Genomic DNA, 19,863 nt, shown 5'->3' with positions numbered 1-19,863 from the left:
CGAAGTGCTGGCATAACGTTGGAATTGGGAACCGATAGCTCTTCATAAATGCTCTCTACAATTTTCCTTTCTCGCTATATTAGTAATGCAGAAATGTTACAGTTAGTTGATATTTGTGTTGTAGTGACTAGAATAGAAGGCCGCGAAGATAAAAATGGAAACTGCAAAAATCGATTTCCTTGAACATTGTAAACCAGTCATTTAGCAACTATGCACCAATCTTTTGAAATCGACTGCGTTCAGGCCGGAGTTTTATTGCCAATAAGGATTTGAACCACATGGAATTGGCTTAATGAGTAGGGAATAAGCGTATGTATGGAGTAGTTGCATGTGATACGTTTCTTTTTTCTTGTCGCTAGATGGGAATGGCTTGATGTACGGAGCATAGACAGACCACCCACTTGGACTCTCTCGTCTTACTTTACGGACAAAATTAGCGGCGTCTTACTTTCGGTTAGTCAAAATGAAGTTAGAATTCAGACAATACTGATGCAACATTGTGAAAACCACGGGGGGAGGCACAACTCATGCCGGGAGTTGTTGAACTTTTACTTATTGTTGAATGTCATCCCTAAATTTTTCTCTCAATGTTACCTCTGAACTTTTTAAATATTGGTTTAAATTGGTCTTTTCTATTAATGGTTAACAAAATTTGTGAATGTACCCGTTGAAGTAAGTGACTTGCCATGTTTTTTTTTTTTTCTGCTGAATTTCGTCCTTGAATATTATTTGTTTATTCAATTTCGTCCCTAAACTTTTATGCTATGATTCTCCTCTAATAACCTTCAATTGAGCATGGTGAGCGTCATCAAAAATCTTCATGATTGACCCTTGTTTAGGACTGGTAATTATCTATGCTATATTTTGACAAGACATATACATTGGCGCGTTGATGTGTTTACATAAGCATGATAGTGAGATACAAATAAACATGTTAAGTATGGATCAACTCTATTACCGGTGACAATGCGCTTAAACTCATTTTAGTTGAAAATATTAAAAATGTTCGTTGCGTTCGCACGTTATGCTAAGGTACAAATAGAAATACCCATAACCTATAAAGATAAGTTGAGTATTTCCATGTAGAGAATGAAAGTAATTCAAGAATAAAATTGGATGAATAAACAAAGCAGAATGATAAATTGAATGGGAATATTGACAAGTTATGAACTAAGCAGAATATATCGTCTATGATGGCATATTCTCGTCGATGAGTTGAACGGAAGTATTGTGTTGAATCATTTTTCAAAAGTTTGGCAACGACATCAAATAAAAAGGAAAAAGAAAAGTTCATGAACCAAATCGAATATGAAGAAAAAGAAAAAGTGTTTTTATGGAAAAAAGGAAAAATAAAAAAGAGAGAAAGAAAAAAGAAAAGAAGAGAAAAGGAAGGGGAGGGACAAGATGAGCGCACCATGAACGCCACAATGCCCACTCTCTGCATATTAACTAAGTACGGATCGACCCTTTTATTTATTCACACTTCAATTTAGTCCAAACAAATAAAAACGTTGGTATGAAGACCAGTGAATATTTTCCATTTAGAGAATAAAAGCAGTTTAGGGATAAAATTAAATGAACAAACAAAGCATATAAGGATAAATTGATCGAAAATAGTAACAAGTCAAATGAACTAAGTGGAACATTTCGTTCACGGCGGCAAATTCCCAATGATGAATTGAACAACAGCATTGAATAAAAAAAAAAAGAGAGGAAAATTCATGAACGGGCATTGAACATGGAGGAAAAAAAAGTATTTAAATGGCAACACGAAAAAGAAGGCGAAATCAAAAGAAAAGAAAAGAGTAAAAAAAAGGGAAAAGACGAGGGAGGAGGGACAAGACGAGCGCACCATGAACGCCACGATGCGCGCTCACCGTATTCCGCTACTGCCCCCACACGCTCACCGCTTTACTTCGTTCCTTATTCCACAATCCTCCACGCTCGCAACTAATCTATCTTAAATTAATCAATCGAATTAATTACAGTTAAAAAATAAATGAAATATTTTTTTTTATCTCGTTCCTAATTATCGCGAGCGCTTTACAAAAATAAATAAATAAATAATCGACGTCGCCCCCTCGTCTCTTCCTCTTCACGAACAAACCCAAAAAGCAGCTGCGAACTCTCTCTTCTGACCACCGGACGACGCCTCACTGTGCATATTCATTATTCATTCATTTCGTCCTTTTCGGCTCCCCCGAAACGGCCCGTCCCAAATCTCAGCCAGCCAGCGGGCGAGCCAGCGAGCGAGCTCGAGCCATGGAAATGTAGCGAGAGGGAGAGAGAGAGAGAGAGAGAGAGAGGCGAAGCAACATCGCGGAGAGTTGGCGATCGGAGGCGGCGGCGGCGGCGGCGGGAGAGTCGGGAGCGGCGTCGCGGCGTCGCGAGAGGAGGAAGAGAAGAAGAAGAGGAGGAGGGAGGAAGGAAGAGGGAGGAGGGAAGGGAGTGGAAATGCCGCTGACGAGGTACCAGATAAGGAACGAGTATGGGCTGGCCGATCCGGAGCTGTACCGGGCCGCCGATAAGGATGATCCCGAGGCCCTCCTGGAGGGCGTCGCCATGGCCGGCCTCGTCGGCGTCCTCCGCCAGCTCGGCGACCTAGCTGAGTTAGTCTCTCTCTCTCTCTCTCTCTCTCTCTCTCTCTCTCTCTCTCTCTCTCTCTCTCTCTCTTGCTCACTAGAATTGAGTTGGTTGAGGGAATGCGGAGTCGTCGTCGCTGTTGCGCCGTTGTCGTCGGGCGCGATTGTCGGATTTGATCTGAACTCTTTCCCGATTCGGGAGCTCGTTTGGTAGAGAATTCGGTTTTTCTTTAGCGTCGGGCTGCAGATTTAGTCGTCTGGCTGGTCGTGGGTTGGGGAATGGGCGCTAGATTCGTGTCTCGTTCGTCTTACTCGCTTTCTTTGTTTGTTGAAGAAGCTTGATTATGGTTTGGCCTGAAGAAGAAGAAGCGGTTTTTGATCGAGATGGTGTCTGAAGTAGAATTTGAGCGAGCTAGTGTGGTCGCGGGGGTTAGGAACTTTCGGAACCGTGTTTGGAAGTACCAGATTTAGGAGAGAGTTTCCAGCGATGATGCTTAAGGGAGCTGGATTTTAGGGAAAACCGTGTATCTTGAGGCTTGAGCTAGGAAACGACTAGTTGAGATTGGTAATGCCTCTCTGATTAACAGACTTTGGGAACTTGTAGATGGTAATTGGAAGCTAGTTGTTACACTGTTGTCACAGCATATAGTAACACCAACATGCAAGTACTGATGTGGCTTCTTTTCCATCGTTTGAATTTCTTTATAAACATCTCTTAGCGTTGATGTGATATCAGCCAAATTGGGCTTTTCTCTTCACCAATTCAGAACTCCTTCACAAGCATGGTTTTCTGATGGCTGTGTCGCAGTTGGATATCTCGACCATTTTCCATCATGTTTACATTATTATCGCGCGTCTGGTTATTTTTCCATTGCTGCTGTATGTTCTGATAGAGAACTGCACAATTTTTTGTTCATTGTGGCTGACAAGATTTGCTGCTGAGATATTCCACGACTTGCATGAAGAAGTTTTAGCCACAGCTTCGAGAGGCCATAGTCTCATGGCACGTGTTCAACAGCTGGAGTTAGAATTCCCTCTAATTGAGAAGGCATTGCTGTCCCAAACAAATCATCTGTCCTTTTTTTCAAATCCAGGTTAGATGATCCTCTTGAATAATCTTAGCATGGGCTCTTGTTATTTGTGTTGTCATCTTTAAGGGATTGACTGCACAGTCACTTCATATATATATATATGTTTCCTTGACACAAAATTTATTCTTGTAACATGGTTGTTGGTGATCTTGTTTCTGGAGAAATGATGAAGGCTCAGTTATTAGTATTTAGTGACATACGCGAAGGGGGATTAGCTGGCTAATAATTAAACCACCAGATCCTATAAAATTTTCTGAAGTACCTTCGCAATAGAAATTGAGTACGCCCTCTATATGACTATCTTAAGTTGTGTATCCCATTGCAATTGGACCATTGGTTTAGACTATAGTGACTTCCTTTATCTGAACTCCTACTTATTGCACTGTTGCTGCCAGACAGTTTTCCTTGCATTATAGCATGGAGTGTTAGGGCTAGAAGGGTAGGATATTTGCTTTGAAGCAGAAATGGATATCTTATTTAGCTTCTTCAATGTTGGAATGAGACTACAAACATATTAATTTTTTGTGCTTAGTTTTTATAGGACTCATCTTTATCCTAAAAGTCTCCTTTTTGGTCGGTCAAAAAAAGCTTTTTCTTTTATAAATTGAAGACTACCTTGGAATTTAAGAATTTGCAAACTCACACATGGATATGTTTACATGTGTCCATGTGGATTGTCAGGTCAAAGGTTCAGATACCTCGCGTTATAAAACATTTGCAAACTTAAGTAGCCTGGTTGTGCATAATTTAATCATCAATAGTAGCTATCCCCATATAACATCCTTTTAACTGTTCCTCTGGTTTTTTAATCTCGGTGAAGATGTTGCCCAGAGCAACATGTTGAAGACAAAGATGTTAGGCAAATCTGAGGCAGGTGGATCTGTACTGTTTTTCAGTAACCCTTTATCATGTATATACTTCTTATGAGTCTGTTCACATCCTTCACACATGTGAATTTATCATGGCATAAGAGCCATCTATTTCAACTGCCGCAGCTTGCAACCTTAGATGTTTAAGGGACCCACTTCACTTACTGAATTCCGATTAATGCATATGGTGACACATGTTATGTTTCAAGGACTAGTCATACTATCCTTCTTTCTCCTTCCCCAGATGATCGTACCTTTAAAGATTCAGATGATATTAAGTTTGTCACTAAGCATATGTAGAAATTAAATAACTGATAAAAGTAGCAGTTGCGACTCCCGATACTTTGTGAAATTTACTGAACCCTCGTTGTTTGGAACATCTGTATTCTATTGTAGTGACAGAGCCTTCTCACCCCATTTTGAGGTGTTTTATTTTTCACGTCTCCAACTGAATGAGTGAGAATATTTGTTATTAGCTGACTGGGTTGATCTGTCATTCAGAAGATAAAAGAACTGGGGTAACATTTTGGCTGGGGGCCAAGTGTAGTTTCAAAACCGAGGATTGTCTCTGATAAGTTTACCACAAGATAGGGCCACTGTAGCGACCTTACCTCTCCCTGAAAAAAATTCTTGGAAGTTATCCTCATGGTTTTTGCTTGTTGCTTTATAGGTGCTGATTGGCATCCTAATATGCGTTCACAGCAGAATATGATTGCCCGAGGAGACTTGCCTCGCTTTATCATGGACTCTTATGAAGAATGTAGAGGGCCACCACGGCTATTTCTTCTGGACAAGTATGACAATATGATCAGAAACAAATGTTGAGATGGCATTCTTTTAGCAGAAGTGAAGAATCTTATAATGTATTCTTGGATTTCCTTAGGTTTGATGTTGCTGGTGCTGGGGCTTGCTTAACGCGTTACACCGATCCGTCATTCTTTAGAGTGGAAGCTTCAGTAGACGAAGTTCAGAGGGAAAGAAAAGTGCGCAGGTTTAAGGTATGTGACTAATTGAATTCCTTTCAACAATTTCAATACCTACTACCAACTTGTGTAAGAAAATTATTAATTGTTTCATTTGCGGATCAACACAAAAGGCTCACTACTATAATTTGGAAATAGGATTCTCAAAGTGCATGGCTGCATGCTCTGATTATGCGAAGAATTTTCACGTCTTGCATTTTGGGATGATTAACATTAAGGCGGATGTGCCGCTGGAGTCCTTCAGGAAGGCTTAGCTGTGAAAATATTATCAAATTTGTGGCAATGACTATTAAGACGTAAATTCCTGGTTAATAAAGTTAACTAAATATCACTTACTATAGAATCAGAATTTTCAATATCCCAGTTCATTATTCAATTCGACAGTTGTCTATGATCTCTTCTTTGGGCGTGGATGGCCATATATCTAGCATTTTCTTGGTTCCTTGAATGGCATTAAGTTTGACACCTACTGTGTGAGGTCCTTATGGGAGTACAGGCACATGTCAGGAGCAACCAATCTCCTTCAATGTGTTAAGATTCTACCTCATGTTTATTTTTCTCTGGAGCAAACCTTAACAAGAAATGCAAAAGCCAAAACTACAATACTATAATTCAGTCATCGGTTCATTAAATCAGCACTAGCCAAGTTTACTTGGTCAGACCTGGTTGTGGTTGGTGGTTTGCATTCTAGGCTTGGTCTGACATTAGTAATTATGGCTATAGGATTTACTTCTGGAGCTGGTCATTGTAACAGTACTAAAATCTTGAGACTGAGCTTGAAACTGATTATTAAGGAAATGGTGCATGTAAGGGGACTAATACATGGGGAGGGAGGGGAGGTGTGGGTGGTGTTCGTACCCCAAATAGGTGATTAGATGAGCCAGGCTGGAGATCTGATGATGGTTGACAATTATTTTATTATTAGATTAAAGCATCTTTTCTATGTGAAAATCACGATGACTAAACTTCTATAGCGTTGGCAATAGTTGACTTGGAAGCCCAAGCTCGTCGTTTTGTGATCAACCCACCGAACAAGTTATATCATTAACCTAGTTTTTATTGGGGGATTGGCCTGTGAATGTGCGCTCAGGGTGAATTCTTTTGCTTTTCCATCCATGTACAAACACAAAGTTAGAAGGTCAGAAGGAAGAGGATCGCCAAATAAATATTGCAAGCCTAAAAGATAAGAAGATGTCCATTCTAATGTGCAAGTACTTGCTGACTTTCATTTGCCATTATGCTGTACCTTTCTCAGAATCATTCTCATCTAAATCCTCCCTAGGGGAGGGAGGGCAGGAAGGTTTGCTTGGTGGAATTCCCTCCAAGATGCTTGATAAACTCAGGCTTAGGAGGCCTGCCTTCACCTCTTGAAGAGCATGGAAATAAGTTCTTGCAGTTGTAAAATGAAAGTTAGAAAAATCTGCTGGCTCGATTTAACTGAGTTTCTATATTTAGAGCCGTAACAAGTTACACTTATTCAATAAGTATACCTTTATTATCAGTTGATTATTTTGTCAAAGAAGATTTTTATACAGCTCAAGTGAAGAAAGCCAGTTGGCTTGTGGCCACCTGTGCCATTAGCTTGATTAATTGTTTAGACACAGAGAATGATAGATTCGTTCATGTTGGCAATTGGTAGCCTTGTTCGTTAGAGTGGCTATTGTTGTGTAGCACTACTCTACTTCGTATCCATAAATAGGGACAGCATTCAACTTTTTTTAATTATTTTAGGGCAAATCATGCATGACTTCTCCAAATGTTGGCAGTATTATACATTTGTGCCCAAACTTTCAACTGTTACACATGACCCCCAACTTTCATTTTGTTACAGCCATTAATTGTCCGTTATGTTTTTTCTTTTTTTGGGGTATGTGTATTAACCCTAAAGTTCAGAATGCTTTTGTGTAATTTTCCCTTATTTCCAAAATCTCCTTGTGATGGAGGCTCCTCCATTTAGGGAAATTCAGTTCCTCTTTATGTGGATTTCCTTCTGAACTGCGAAGATGATTCTAATAGTACTTTTTCTCTGAACCTTGTAGAAGAAAGGAATGCGTGGTAGAAATGGAGAAACGCCAGAGATGTTACCAGTGTCACATGCCAAGTGAGTCTGAAACTACAAAATTCTGGAGAACTGCTCTTCCCTATTTTGCAGAGATCCCTTTTCCCTGATGCATGTCATGGTAACCTCATTTTCTTTGCATATAACAGACTGCAGCAGTTGTTTATGGAGGAGAGCATTGCAAATAGTTATAGTAACCCTTCACGTCTCGTGAAATTAAAGAAAAGGCAGTTTAACGAACCTCCATTTTGTTCAAGAAATGGGAAAAGTTATATGGGGAAGTTTGTGGAGACTCCTTCACCTGAGAGTAAAACAGTGCATGAAGTTTCCATTGCTCCACCATCCTTAAGATGGACAACGGATTATGAATCAGACAATGAAGTAGTTGATGTCAATATGGTAAGTCCAAACAAAAATCTATCAATAGAGAAGGGGAGCACTTTAACATCCATTACAGAAGCACTCTTGCCAGAACCGTCTCTTGAACATTTGGATGGGATGGTTGTTAATGGGAAGGAAATGGAGGAGCCTGAGCCACCTCATGATAATGAGACATATGGAAGTCCTAATCTTTATGAGGCTGAGAAAAAGGAGTTGGTTGATGCAGAAGCCAAGATGGATTGTGGCATGGATGTTTGCCATTCTGATGAGATGACCAGTGAGGTAGAGAATTACGTGGATGCCCTTGCTACCATGGAATCTGAAGCTGAAACGGACAATGAATACAGAGCTAAAAATGACAAGGGTTTCTTGAATGATGAAAAAGATGAGACAGATTCTGACATGAATGAAGAGCACCTGGAACTTCAAGCTCAATATTCAGACTCTCAATCTCTAGGCTATTCTGCCTCGGAAGATGGAAACACTTCTCTCATTAAAGGAAGTTCGAGCTTTACTTATTCTGATAGTCAAAGCAACTTGGTTGATAATATAGCATCTGATGGTGAGGGAATTGCTATGGCATTCCCATCTACCGAAACTTCTGCCTCTCATCATGAGAACATAACCTGTGACCAGCTTCCTGCACATGGGGGAACTAGAGAAATAGAAGACTCCCGTGAGCCTGTTGTGCCCAAACATATGGACACAGAGGATGATGAAATTAGTTATCTCGGGGAAGCAGCTACAGATTTACGTTCTATTGATATGAATGCTAAGCTTTCATCTTCAGCTCATGGACAAAGTCTACAAGTTGAATCAGAAGCAGAAGGGTCTGACCAAAATGAATTGGAGGTAGACAGGATCAGAGCTGTTTTTTCTGATTCTGCTTCTCAGAACCAGGATGGTGCTTTCTCCCCCATTACTTCTGAAAGCAATCCAATCTTTCAGTCAGTAGATGCAGATCCAAAAGTCTCATCTGATGATTTAATGCATTCTTCGACTGTCCTCGAGTTGCCCCATGAACATGAAAGTAACATTACCTATAAGCATGAAGAATTGCGTGATGAATATGAAGGTGTGGATCACACTGGAACTGTGACAAGTGGAAAGATCACTTCCTGGCATTCAAATATGATGTTCCCAGAAGATCAGTTCAAGTTTTTAGTAATGGCAGAATCGTCTGGATATTCAGGTCTTCGATCACTGCCTGATAGCTCAGTTGCTTCTCCTGCACGTAATCTGGATATGGCAAACCTGCATGCTACGAATTCTGAAGTTCATCCTTTGGCAGCTGGTTTGGTGAACTTGGAAAATGCAGTTGTCACAGAAGATGAGCAACAGACTCATATCACTAAACAACAATCTTTTGATTACACGTATGATGCTCCATTACATGAACAAAATGCACTAGAAGTAGATGTTCGGCCTTTACAGGAAAACGTCAATTTTGGAAAGAATGAACCCCCTCTGGATTTTGATGATGCTGTCCAAGTTTCCCGGACCACGGAAGCAGTGGAAGGAGATGCGGGTCCTCTTAACGTCCCAGGCAATAGTTCAATCCTTAATGAGAATATAAATATGCATGATGTGGGGACTGAACGAGCTTCAATAGATCAGTTGCTACTCGCTACTCCTGCTATCGCCACTACTGATGACAATGCCTGCCCTAATGTAGATCCAGCTGCAGATATAGTGGGGGGCTCATGTGCAGATTCACAGGAACCACCGCCTGACATTGATAATTTGCCTCAGAAAGAGTTCGAGTCAGATGAGGAAGTTTCTCCAGGATGTAATAAAGAGTCGAACTTGCTTGAGGAAGCAAGAGATGCAAAAGTTGCTTATGCAGAAGGTAACTCTCCGAATGATCTGGTCTCTCATCGGGATTCTGAAGTGGAAACTGAGATGCCTGGCCTGTCTTTTATGGAGAAATCGCTGAGCAGACATCCTTCAGATGATGCGACAATAGGTTCAGGATATGCAGAGCTAGGCAGCGAGGAGCTTGAACCAAAACCTTCCTCTCAAGGTCCTCTTCCATGGAGCAGTGAAGATATCTTGTCATCTTTGCATATTTATCACCAAGTAGACCAAGGAGAAACTTCAGAGCAGTTGTTGGATGTGCCACCGCATGAGCTTGATTTAAATCTATCACGCGAAGATGAAGTTAGTCCTCAGACAATTAATCCTGAATCTGAAAAACTGCGATCAGCAGATCTCGTGGTTCAGGAGAACATTCTTTCTAGCAGACCAGGATCTCCTTTAGAGTGTCCTTTGAAGTTTCAAAATGACAGATCTGATGCAGAGTGTCTGCAGGGCGATGAAACAAGAAGCCAATCATCAACTCTTCTGTCTGGACAACTACAATCTTCAGACAGTATAGGCAAAGAAAAATATTCAGCTTTTGAATCATGTCCAGAAGATCAACCAACCCAGCATTCTATCTCAGAATCCTTACAAGAGCCAGCTAGCCAGGAAGTTGACGGTAATAGTCCTGTAGGGGCTTCATTACATACTGATATTGCTACATCTCCACAGGTCTCTGTTGTGGCTGAAACTATTCAGGAGGATGTTCCCAATTTGGCGCCTTTACCTCCTCCTGAATGGACGATATTAAAGGATCATCACGTTTCTCATGCTTCACAGAGCGAAGTAATTCAAGATGGGCAGGTCTCCTTCCAATTGTTACAAAAGTCACCAGCTGAAGAAAATCCACAACTTCAGTTGTCATCATCAGAGGGAGGATTGATGTGGCCTCATCACACATTTCTGAACGTGGAAAATGAGAAGTTACACACTGAAGAGCGAGAGGATATATTGTCACTGCCCGGTCCATTATCTTCTCTTACTCAAGTGCCAGATGGTAATTCAGTTATTCGGGATGACAGTTCTGTAATGGAAGCTGCAGAAGTACCGAAGCACTTCTCAACGACTGTGTCTGAACATGCTTTCCTTGATTTGGGAACAGGAGTGGTGCAGTCTGATTCAAACAGTCTCCCACCTCATCCAGTTGTTGAAGACAAACCAAATAGAGATGACCTTGTTTCTTCAAAGGGAGAAGTTACTCAATATGTTGAGTCAACTTCGTCTGTTTCGAAGGATAAGGGTCAGCAGAGTGAGGAATCAGATGGCAATTCAGTTATTCGATATAACAGTTCTGTAATGGAAGCTGCAGAAGTACTGAAGCACTTCTCAACAACTGTGTCTGAACATGCTTTCCTTGATTTGGGAAGAGGAGTGGTGCAATCTGATTCAAACAGTCTCCCACCTCATCCAGTTGTTGAAGACAAACCAAATAGAGATGACCTTGTTTCTTCAAAGGGAGAAGTTACTCAATATATTGAGTCAACTTCGTTTGTTTCGAAGGATAAGAGTCAGCAGAATGAGAAATCAGAAGCACAGCATGATTTTTCTCATAATGCATCTGGGCCATCAGAAATGAAGCAAGATGAGCATCTCCAACATGATCTGCCTCACTTAGATGGAGAAATAGCATTGGAAGCAACTTCAGATCTACCAGAAAATGAAGTCGTACAATCAAATGGAAAAGCGATGAGTAATATTCCTCGCCCACCAAAACGTCTCATAGAGGCTGTTGCTGCTCATGATAGAAGCATGGTAATGTTGGTTCTGGCTAGACTTCTTATTTTTTCATCAGTGTCTACTATGTTTTCTTTGCAAGTTCAACTCTTATTGTCTGCATGCTTTACATTGTATGAACCTTGTTTGCAGTTGAGGAAGGTTCCTGAAAGAATGAAGCCTCCAATTGAACCAAGAGCAAATGAAAGAGATTCGTTGCTGGAGCAAATACGAACAAAGGTTCAGATTCATTATCCAAATTTTATGCACCTATTTTTTCTAGATATTGTCTTGCTAGCTTTCTAACATCATAACAAATTCCCATTATGTTCCTATATTGTAAGCTGTCTCTAATCAGAAGCACAGTATGTAGTGTCGCTGAATTTTGTTTTGCTTTTTTATTTTATTTATATTTTTTTCTCTTTTCCAGTCATTCAACTTGAAGCCTGCTGTTGCCACCCGGCCAAGTATTCAGGGTCCTAAAACTAACTTGAGGGTTAATGCTATTTTGGAGAAGGCTAATGCCATTCGCCAGGTCCCTCCTCTCTCTCTCTCTCTCTCTCTCTCTCTGCACGTGAGTATCATACTCCCTAACCCTCCCCTCTTTCTAGTAGTAATTAGAAGTCATGATTGTGACAGGCATTTGCTGGAAGTGATGAAGATGACGATGAAGATAGTTGGAGTGACTCCTGAGAATGTTCGCTTCCTCGTGCAAGATTTTACTGCTGCATCTTCGTTGCAGAGGAAAATTACCTATTTTGCCCTGATTTCTTGTTCCTTCGTGCATGTATAAATATTCCTCTCCCCACACACCCACCCAAAAGAAGAAAATGTTACAAGGGTTTCACGTCCTCTCCTTCGTCGCACCAGAAAGTGGAGCAAGAGCATATAGACTTCTCAAAAGCGGCATGTAAGTGCTGTATCGGTGCATTTATGTACTTGTGTTAGTATATATATGTGTTGTTGATGTATAGCGTGCCATAAATTTTGATACGTAGTGTTTCTCATGTGACATTACAAAGTTCTATATAGTGGAATGATGATTTAGCCCTCTGTCCGTATAATATCCTAGTTTCCTCTTTGGATGCAACGATGAACTTACCAATGTCGCCCATGATATATCTTCCGATAGCTCCATTGCTTCCTCTTTAGGCTTTTTATTCATAGTTTTCATCTTTTTTCGGCCTCTGAAGAATGCGATGCTTGCACACTATTTCGGCGAGTGGAACCAACGGACTGCTGCTTTAGCACAGCACGTTGTATGCCTCAGACCGACGACGTTGTCTTTTGCACTGCTGTTCCTTGTTATCTACTGTTATTTTAGCATATGGACCCTTTCGGAATTTTCTTCCCTCGTTATGTAACTGATGTGTGACTTTAGTCTTTTGAATTAATGCATTTCCCTTCTAGAACCGAAAAATAAAATAAAAAACAAAACAAAACAATTGGAGCAGTTGTCGAGAGTAGGTGCTTTTAGCCTAGGACTTTTATCTTCATCTAATTTATGATTTGTCTGTAGAAGAGGCGATTAGCCGAAAATGCAGAAGCGTCGTATACGGATAAATGGAACATGAAACGGGGAAGCCACCGTATCCCACCCCTTTAGCTATGTACAAATGTGTTCATGCTTGATGCATCAACTATATACAATTCAGTGGAAGAAGAAAGTACATAGTGATTATATAGCGCTGCTGATGTGACATGTATTTGTATGCTCATGTCCAATTATAAATTAAGGTTATAATCACAAATTTTTTTAAATTGATACATTTGTGACGGATTTAGTTCAAATTAATTTTTGACCAAAAAAACCTAAATTGATAGACAAATTTATTCAAAACTAATTTTTTGACTATTGGAAATTTTAATTAGTACATTTATGACATTTTTTTTTTAGTTTCCATTGAATTAGATTAATACCATAAAAAAAAAATTGATAGAGGATATAAAACCTCCAATTAGTACTCTCGTCAACTGCCTAGTGATAACTCAATAATTTGACAGTAAAATTTAATGAAAGTTAATGGAAGGTAAATTTGTTATAGGTATATCGGTTTAGGGTTTTGGTAGTATTAACCTTTTAAACTAGGATTAATACTTTGAAAAATCCAAAACTAATACATATGTGATAAATTTGCTCCATTTTTTTTTTTTTACCATAAAAAATCTCAAACTAGTATACCTTTGACAAATTTATCCTAAATCGGTACACTTGTAATAAATTTACCATCTGTTAGTTTTTATTAAAAAATTAAATAACACGTGGCAATTGATTGGTATATCAATTTGAGATTTTACGCTTCATTTGTCGAGTTTATAATTTTTGTAATTTTTTTGTGGTATTAATATAATTTAGCAGAGGGTATATTTGTCACAAATTTACTATTTTTTGGCTTTTTTGCAGTCGAATAAATTAGCTTGAGGTAAATTTGTCGTAAATTTACCAGTTTAGTGTTTTTTTATGGTCAGTCGGGGTAAATTTGTCAAATGTATATCGGTTTGAGTTTTTCATGGTCAAAAAAATAATTTTGGGTAAATTTATCATAAGTGTACAAGTTTTGGATTTTTTTTAGGTTATTAACCTTTTAAATTAAGACGTGGATATTGATTTGAAAAAAAAAAAACATAACAATCTAATTTTAAAAATCCCTAGGCTAGCAATCTCTCTTGTCCTCATCACTATCCATAGTCGCTAGGGGTGTGTGTGGTAACATTTTTGGTCTTAGGAATAATTTTTATGTAGAAACAATTTTTTCAAGGTAGGGACAGAGGGAGTACTAAAACTCGGCACTAGGGGCACTTTGGTGCCAAAAGTTCCAAAATATATATTTAAATGCCAAAATCAGAGAAAAATTGAATACTTAAGTGCTAACCGTAAGAAATTTCGACCAAAGTGCTGACTTGGCATTTTCGAACAAACTTTTTACTAACGTGATAATTCTTTTAAAATTAATTATTCATGTAGACACCGATAGTATGCTAAATGATGTTGTTTTTAGAATTTAAGTGATCACTTTTTGCAAAACCTGGCACTCGAGTGATCACTTTCTACAAAACCCGGTACTTAAGTATTCACTTTTAATCACGAGTAGTACCTAAGTGATCATTTATATCATAACTTAACATTTAAGTGATCCCTTTTTAATCACGGCGGACACTTCAGTGAACATGGAAGATAATGTTATTTTTGACAATGATTGCTGAGTTGATTTTCCGACGAGCCACATAAACCACTTATATTATTAAAAATATGCTATGTCAGATTTTTTATTACTCTTGTTAAAATTTGCACTTAAGTATCCCATTTTTTTTAAGTGGCACTTAATTGTACCTTTTGAAATTTTTGACATTAAAGTGTTCACCCGTGCCAAGCTTTGACACTCCCAATGTACTTTCCCCTAATTTTTTTTTGGTAAAGTACTTTCCCCTAATTTTTTCTATTTTCTGTTCCCTAAATGAGTTTCTGAGTATTTGAAAGCATTTGATAACTGTAAAAAATTTCTATTTTTGAAACATAAATATATTTGGTATGACTTCAAATATTTTTGTGACTTCGAATTTCTTTTAATTTATTAATATATATATATATATATATATATATATATATATTACGTTTGTCTCTTTTTGGTTTTTTGTTTTTCTTCTTCTTCCTCTAGCCAATCCCAGCCGACAACCAAATGAGAGTTGGCGAGGTTGCCAGCCTCGACCATGATCAACTGACAACCAGCTAAGAGAAAAAGGAAGGAAAGAAAAAGAAAAAAAGAAAAGAGAAAAGGCTCCTTTCTCAAGTTGTTCCCATGAACAAATAAATAATTTTTTTTTTTATTCCAAATCTATTATTAGGAACAAAAATTTAGACAAACGGAATTCTATTCCATTTTTATTTCAAGAAACAAAAAAAAAAAAAAACAGAGAAATGCAAAGAGGAGATCGAGGTGGAAGTTCTTTGATCTCAAGGCTCAGGTTGACAGCGATGAGGAAGAGGACAACGGCGAGGACGATGTGTGAAAAAAGTGTATCTTTCCTCCACTGGTGTCATTCTTGTTGTGGTATATTTTGTCGTTCGTGGTGACTATCAGGTTTCGGATGCGTTCTATGTCAATTTGTCTGTCGAGCTTGCTGAAATTTGGGCTGGGGAGACGAGCAGCAAAAGTACTAGAATCAGGCAAGTGCGAATAAGGACACTGTTCAATTGGTGGCAGTCGGTAAATTATTGTCATATAGATTGAGGAAGTTCCTTTTCTTTAAAATGATTTTGATAGGGGAGACTTATTTCTAGAACAAGTGGGCTTCATCGTTTCTAGAGTATATCTTCCGAAAAAAATTGGGTTAATGTGCAATATTTGCCTAATAGGGCGCAATACCTTGGCGGATAGAAGATAATGATGCAGAGTGTAGGTCAGATGAGGTTGGTTTGTCGGCTCACTGCTCCAGTGTATGTGGACTGGATTTTATTGTGCGACGGAGGGTACCTTCCGTGGTCATATTATGCCCGAGTTTGCAGTTGAAGCCCTGAAGTAGTGATCTTTTAACAAATGTGTAACCGCTCTTTTGAATAGACCTTTTGTGAATTATTCACTTGCGTAGTGGAAACTCCAAAAGAATTGAGAGTGTCAGGGACACTTGAAACATCGTGTCTATCTTTTTTTTTTTTTGGGAGAAGACATAGTGTTATGCCTATCTATCGTCATTTCTATTTAGTTTCTTAATTAAAGAAAGATTGTTAGAAGTGTCGAGAACCTTAAGTACACTAAAGCTATGCGCCCTCTCTTCCATCTTCTTGATGTCAGCCGTAGTCATGTTGTTGGGATAATTCCCGTTCAAGGCTTTAACTAAATCTTCCCAACGTAATAATGCCTTCACCTTGATCCTCCATAGCCTAAAATTATTTTGGCCATCAAACGGTGCCACTTTGAACTTGATAGATGCCATCTCGAACAAAAAAGATTGCAATTCCTTGGCTCTGATGCCAATTTGTTGCAGAAAAACGTCAAAAGATGCAATAATCAAAGCAAAAGTAGCAAAGGATGAAAGGAAAATCGAAATCACACGAGATGCAAGATTTTCATGGAAAACCTAAAATAAAAAAAAAAAACCATGGAGAGAGAGAGAGGTTTCACTCTCTTTAACAAGTATAAGAATACATTCCAAAAGCTAATTTAATCGTAAACATTTTGTATTTGTGTCAATTGAGTTCATTTGACCAATTTTAGACATTGCTAACTTGGGCGTTGGTTGTCCTATGAGATACAGTTATGAGATACAGCTAGTGTTGATGTGGATATTTATAATAATATTTTAATTTATTATTTTTTCAAAATATTTAATTTTTTTATTAATTTTTCTTTTCTTTTTCCTTGTTTTCTTTTCTTCTTTGCTTTGGCTGGCGAGGGCCAATGACCTTAGTCGACCATCACCAATTGCCTTTGAGGGTCAATGGCTCTTGCCCCCCAGATCCGAGCAAGAGCCACTGACCCTCACTGGTGCTTGGCAAGGGCTTCACTACGCTCGCCTGGTAGCTGGTGAGCTCTAGCGACCCTCAAGAAAAAATAAAATAAAAATTAATTAAAAAATAAAAAATTTCAAAAATTTTGATTAAAAATGTCCATACCAATGTCAATCATGTTACAATAGGATGACCAAAGTTGATTAATATCCTAAATTGGCCGGATAGACTGAATTAGCACAAATACAAAAGGTTTATGATTAAATTAGTACTAATGCAATATATTTATGACTTTTATGATACTTTTCTCGTAATTTCAAGACCGTGCCCTTCAGAGTCCTCTCGTTCAGTAGATTAATAGGATGAGTGTCGAAGACAGCATCTTCATGGGGCACTCACACAAGAACAGCAACACCCCAATCCCATCAAGAGTTTCTCATTTCATCAAAATCCGTAATATTTAGTTAGGCTGGGGTCTGTAAATTCCTCGCGCACAAATTGAATGCACGACCATAAGAAAAATGCATACCATTGTGTACACATTCGAATGCAGAAAATCATGGCGTCGACATTTCCAAGTTTAGGTCTGGAGCCTATCCTATTATAACCGGCTCCTAGTTTTTGAAACCTATAACCTACCGTATTTGCCTAGAACTAGTTCTAGAACCTATCCTATTTTTCCAAGCCAATTCTAGGTGTCTACCCGAGAACTTTTTTTTCCCTTTTTAGGTTCATTTTTTAAAAACAAAATAATATAAGTAACAAAATATTTGAAAGTTAAAGATAAACAACAAAAATCTCTATCCGCCAAAAAAAAAAAAAAAAATCCATAAGATGAACACATACCCATGTGCAATTACAAATGATAACAAGTTAAAGCATGTAGTCATGTGTTTATAAACAATATGAAGATACCACATTGAGCATGATGTCAATGTTTTTTTGTGTTTTTTAGAAACTCTAATAACTTCTTTATATGCTCAGTTTAAAAGTATCTCACCAATAGTTACCAAAGAAGACAAATTCTTTGATATAGTAAATATAGGGACTTGATATATATTTTAGACTAATAAAATTAAAAAAGGAAAATTCACTAAGAAAGTAAGCTTTTGAGGTAGGAGGAACAAAAAATAGATAATTTGTTATAAGAGCAATGATGCGAAAGAGATTAGTTTTTATTTTAATAATAGCAATAAGTTCAAATTTTACCTAAACCATAAACAAAAATAATCACACGGCCATCCTACTTATGACAATTTGAAATGCAAAAATAGAAAACCCTAAAAAAGAAGGAAATAAAACAAATTTGGAGCCACCACTTTTGATCGCAATTGAAACACTGAGAACAATATTGTCTCTTTATGAAAATGGGAGTAGATTTAGTTATCTAAGGAGTGAAAATAATACCGCTAAAAAAGAAACTAGGGTTTAGGCTTTTTAACTTATAAAACCGATTCCTAAACAAGTCCGATTAGTCCGATTCTTGTGTGGATATTCACTTGGAATTGGACCAACTTCAACCGATTCCAAAATTTTGGAACCGGTTTCGATGGAAACCAATTCTCGAACCTGTTTGTCAGGCAGTCCATTTCAATTCTCAAGTAGAACCAATCTGGTTGCACACCTCTACTTGCGGAGATGCTACTTCCGGTTGTTCATTCACCGGGGCTTCCCTGCTTTCCATGCGATAGCAGCTAAAAGCCCAAAGAGAACCCAATTGAATTAGGCCATCAAAATATTACTAACTCAAACTCTAGCAGATTAATTTCTATTTCCATTTTAAATGAAGGGAAAGTTTCGTGTTAAAAAGTAAAGAGTGATACCTTTGCAATGCATCACCAGACCAACGGTGCCTGACATATTTTGACATTTTTTTTTTCTGAAAGACAGAAAAAAATGCTGACTTGTGTTTTATCCGATGCCTAAAGCACAATTAAACTGAAGTCTTCAGCTTTTGCTTTGATGGGCAATGCCATTTTAGTGGGTATTTATACACCAAACTCAAAGTAGAGAAGCAACTTTCCTCAAAGCAAACAAAAATAGGAAGATTGTGCAAGATCTATTTACTAAAAAAGGTTATTTAGACTTTTCAATGGGTTTTATTATGAGAAGGAAAGATACAATGAGCCATGTGAAAACCAGTTCCTTATTTTAAATTCCCTGGTTTTACTGCAGCATTTCTTCAAAATGACAGATCAAAATGTTAAAGTCTGCCCATCATCATTTATCATATCGGTGCGTCAATTAAAATGGGTGATTTATAGGCATTATTAGATAACTATATAAGATAACATTTTAATTAAGATATATACACAACCTTGAGAGAAACATAAAATCAACAAAATTATCAAATATCTCTAATATAAGAAATCATCTCGGAGAAATGCCTAATTGTCTCTAACATTTTGTGGATAGAAATGTCCATTTTATTAGAATTGGGCCTCATTTTGGAGAAACTCTAATTTGGTTAAACGTGTAGAGGAAATCACATAGTTGATTTTCAAGATTGCATAATCACATGGTTCATAAACCTTACCTTTGATCGTAAAACCTGGTATCCTAGATGAAAGGTGCAAAAATTTGACTAAGCGACCCTCTTAATAATTTGATGAAAAGTGAAAAAAAGAAATTGAAGGTTCATGCACTCGCTCGCCCATTCTATGTACTAGCAAGGACCACTTTTGTGATTATTAGCGGGCACTCTTCAATCGTCTGGTTGCCATAATTATAAACGTCCTGAAAAGTCGGCGTGAAATAAGATGAAGAATTTGTCAATGGAATGAAATGTTTGATAATTTAGGGATCTAATATAAAAACCCTGAAAAAACTATAAGATTTTGAAAAGTATTGCGACCTTTAAAATGTATTCAAGGACACTT

At 38.1% G+C, this 19,863-nt stretch overlaps 1 protein-coding gene across 1 annotated transcript; it reads left to right on the top strand.

The window, feature by feature from the left end:
• The first annotated feature begins 2,094 nt into the window (after positions 1–2,094).
• LOC104425085 (protein SCAR2) lies at positions 2,095–12,602 on the top strand. The gene is made up of 9 exons (XM_010037671.3): positions 2,095–2,609; positions 3,513–3,676; positions 5,213–5,336; positions 5,426–5,540; positions 7,565–7,626; positions 7,734–11,577; positions 11,692–11,778; positions 11,969–12,073; positions 12,178–12,602. Exons 1-9 carry the CDS (start codon positions 2,455–2,457, stop codon positions 12,229–12,231), a joined length of 4,710 nt encoding a protein of 1,569 aa, XP_010035973.2. The 5' UTR covers positions 2,095–2,454; the 3' UTR covers positions 12,232–12,602.
• Positions 12,603–19,863: the final 7,261 nt, after the last annotated feature.

This window comes from Eucalyptus grandis, chromosome 11, assembly GCF_016545825.1.
Source record: "Eucalyptus grandis isolate ANBG69807.140 chromosome 11, ASM1654582v1, whole genome shotgun sequence".
Taxonomy (NCBI): Eukaryota; Viridiplantae; Streptophyta; class Magnoliopsida; order Myrtales; family Myrtaceae; genus Eucalyptus; species Eucalyptus grandis.
The sequence above is the reverse complement of the archived record's forward strand: the minus strand, read 5'-3'. Positions and strand labels throughout refer to the sequence as shown.

What these genes read in the sequence shown, in the direction of transcription:
- LOC104425085 (XM_010037671.3), top strand. Translation starts at nt 2,455, where the DNA reads ATGCCGCTGACGAGGTACCAGATAAGGAACGAGTATGGGCTGGCCGAT. An exon ending in CGGCTATTTCTTCTGGACAA is followed by an intron (nt 5,337 to 5,425) that starts GTATGACAATAT and finishes GGATTTCCTTAG; the next exon opens with GTTTGATGTTGCTGGTGCTG. An exon ending in TTACCAGTGTCACATGCCAA is followed by an intron (nt 7,627 to 7,733) that starts GTGAGTCTGAAA and finishes TGCATATAACAG; the next exon opens with ACTGCAGCAGTTGTTTATGG.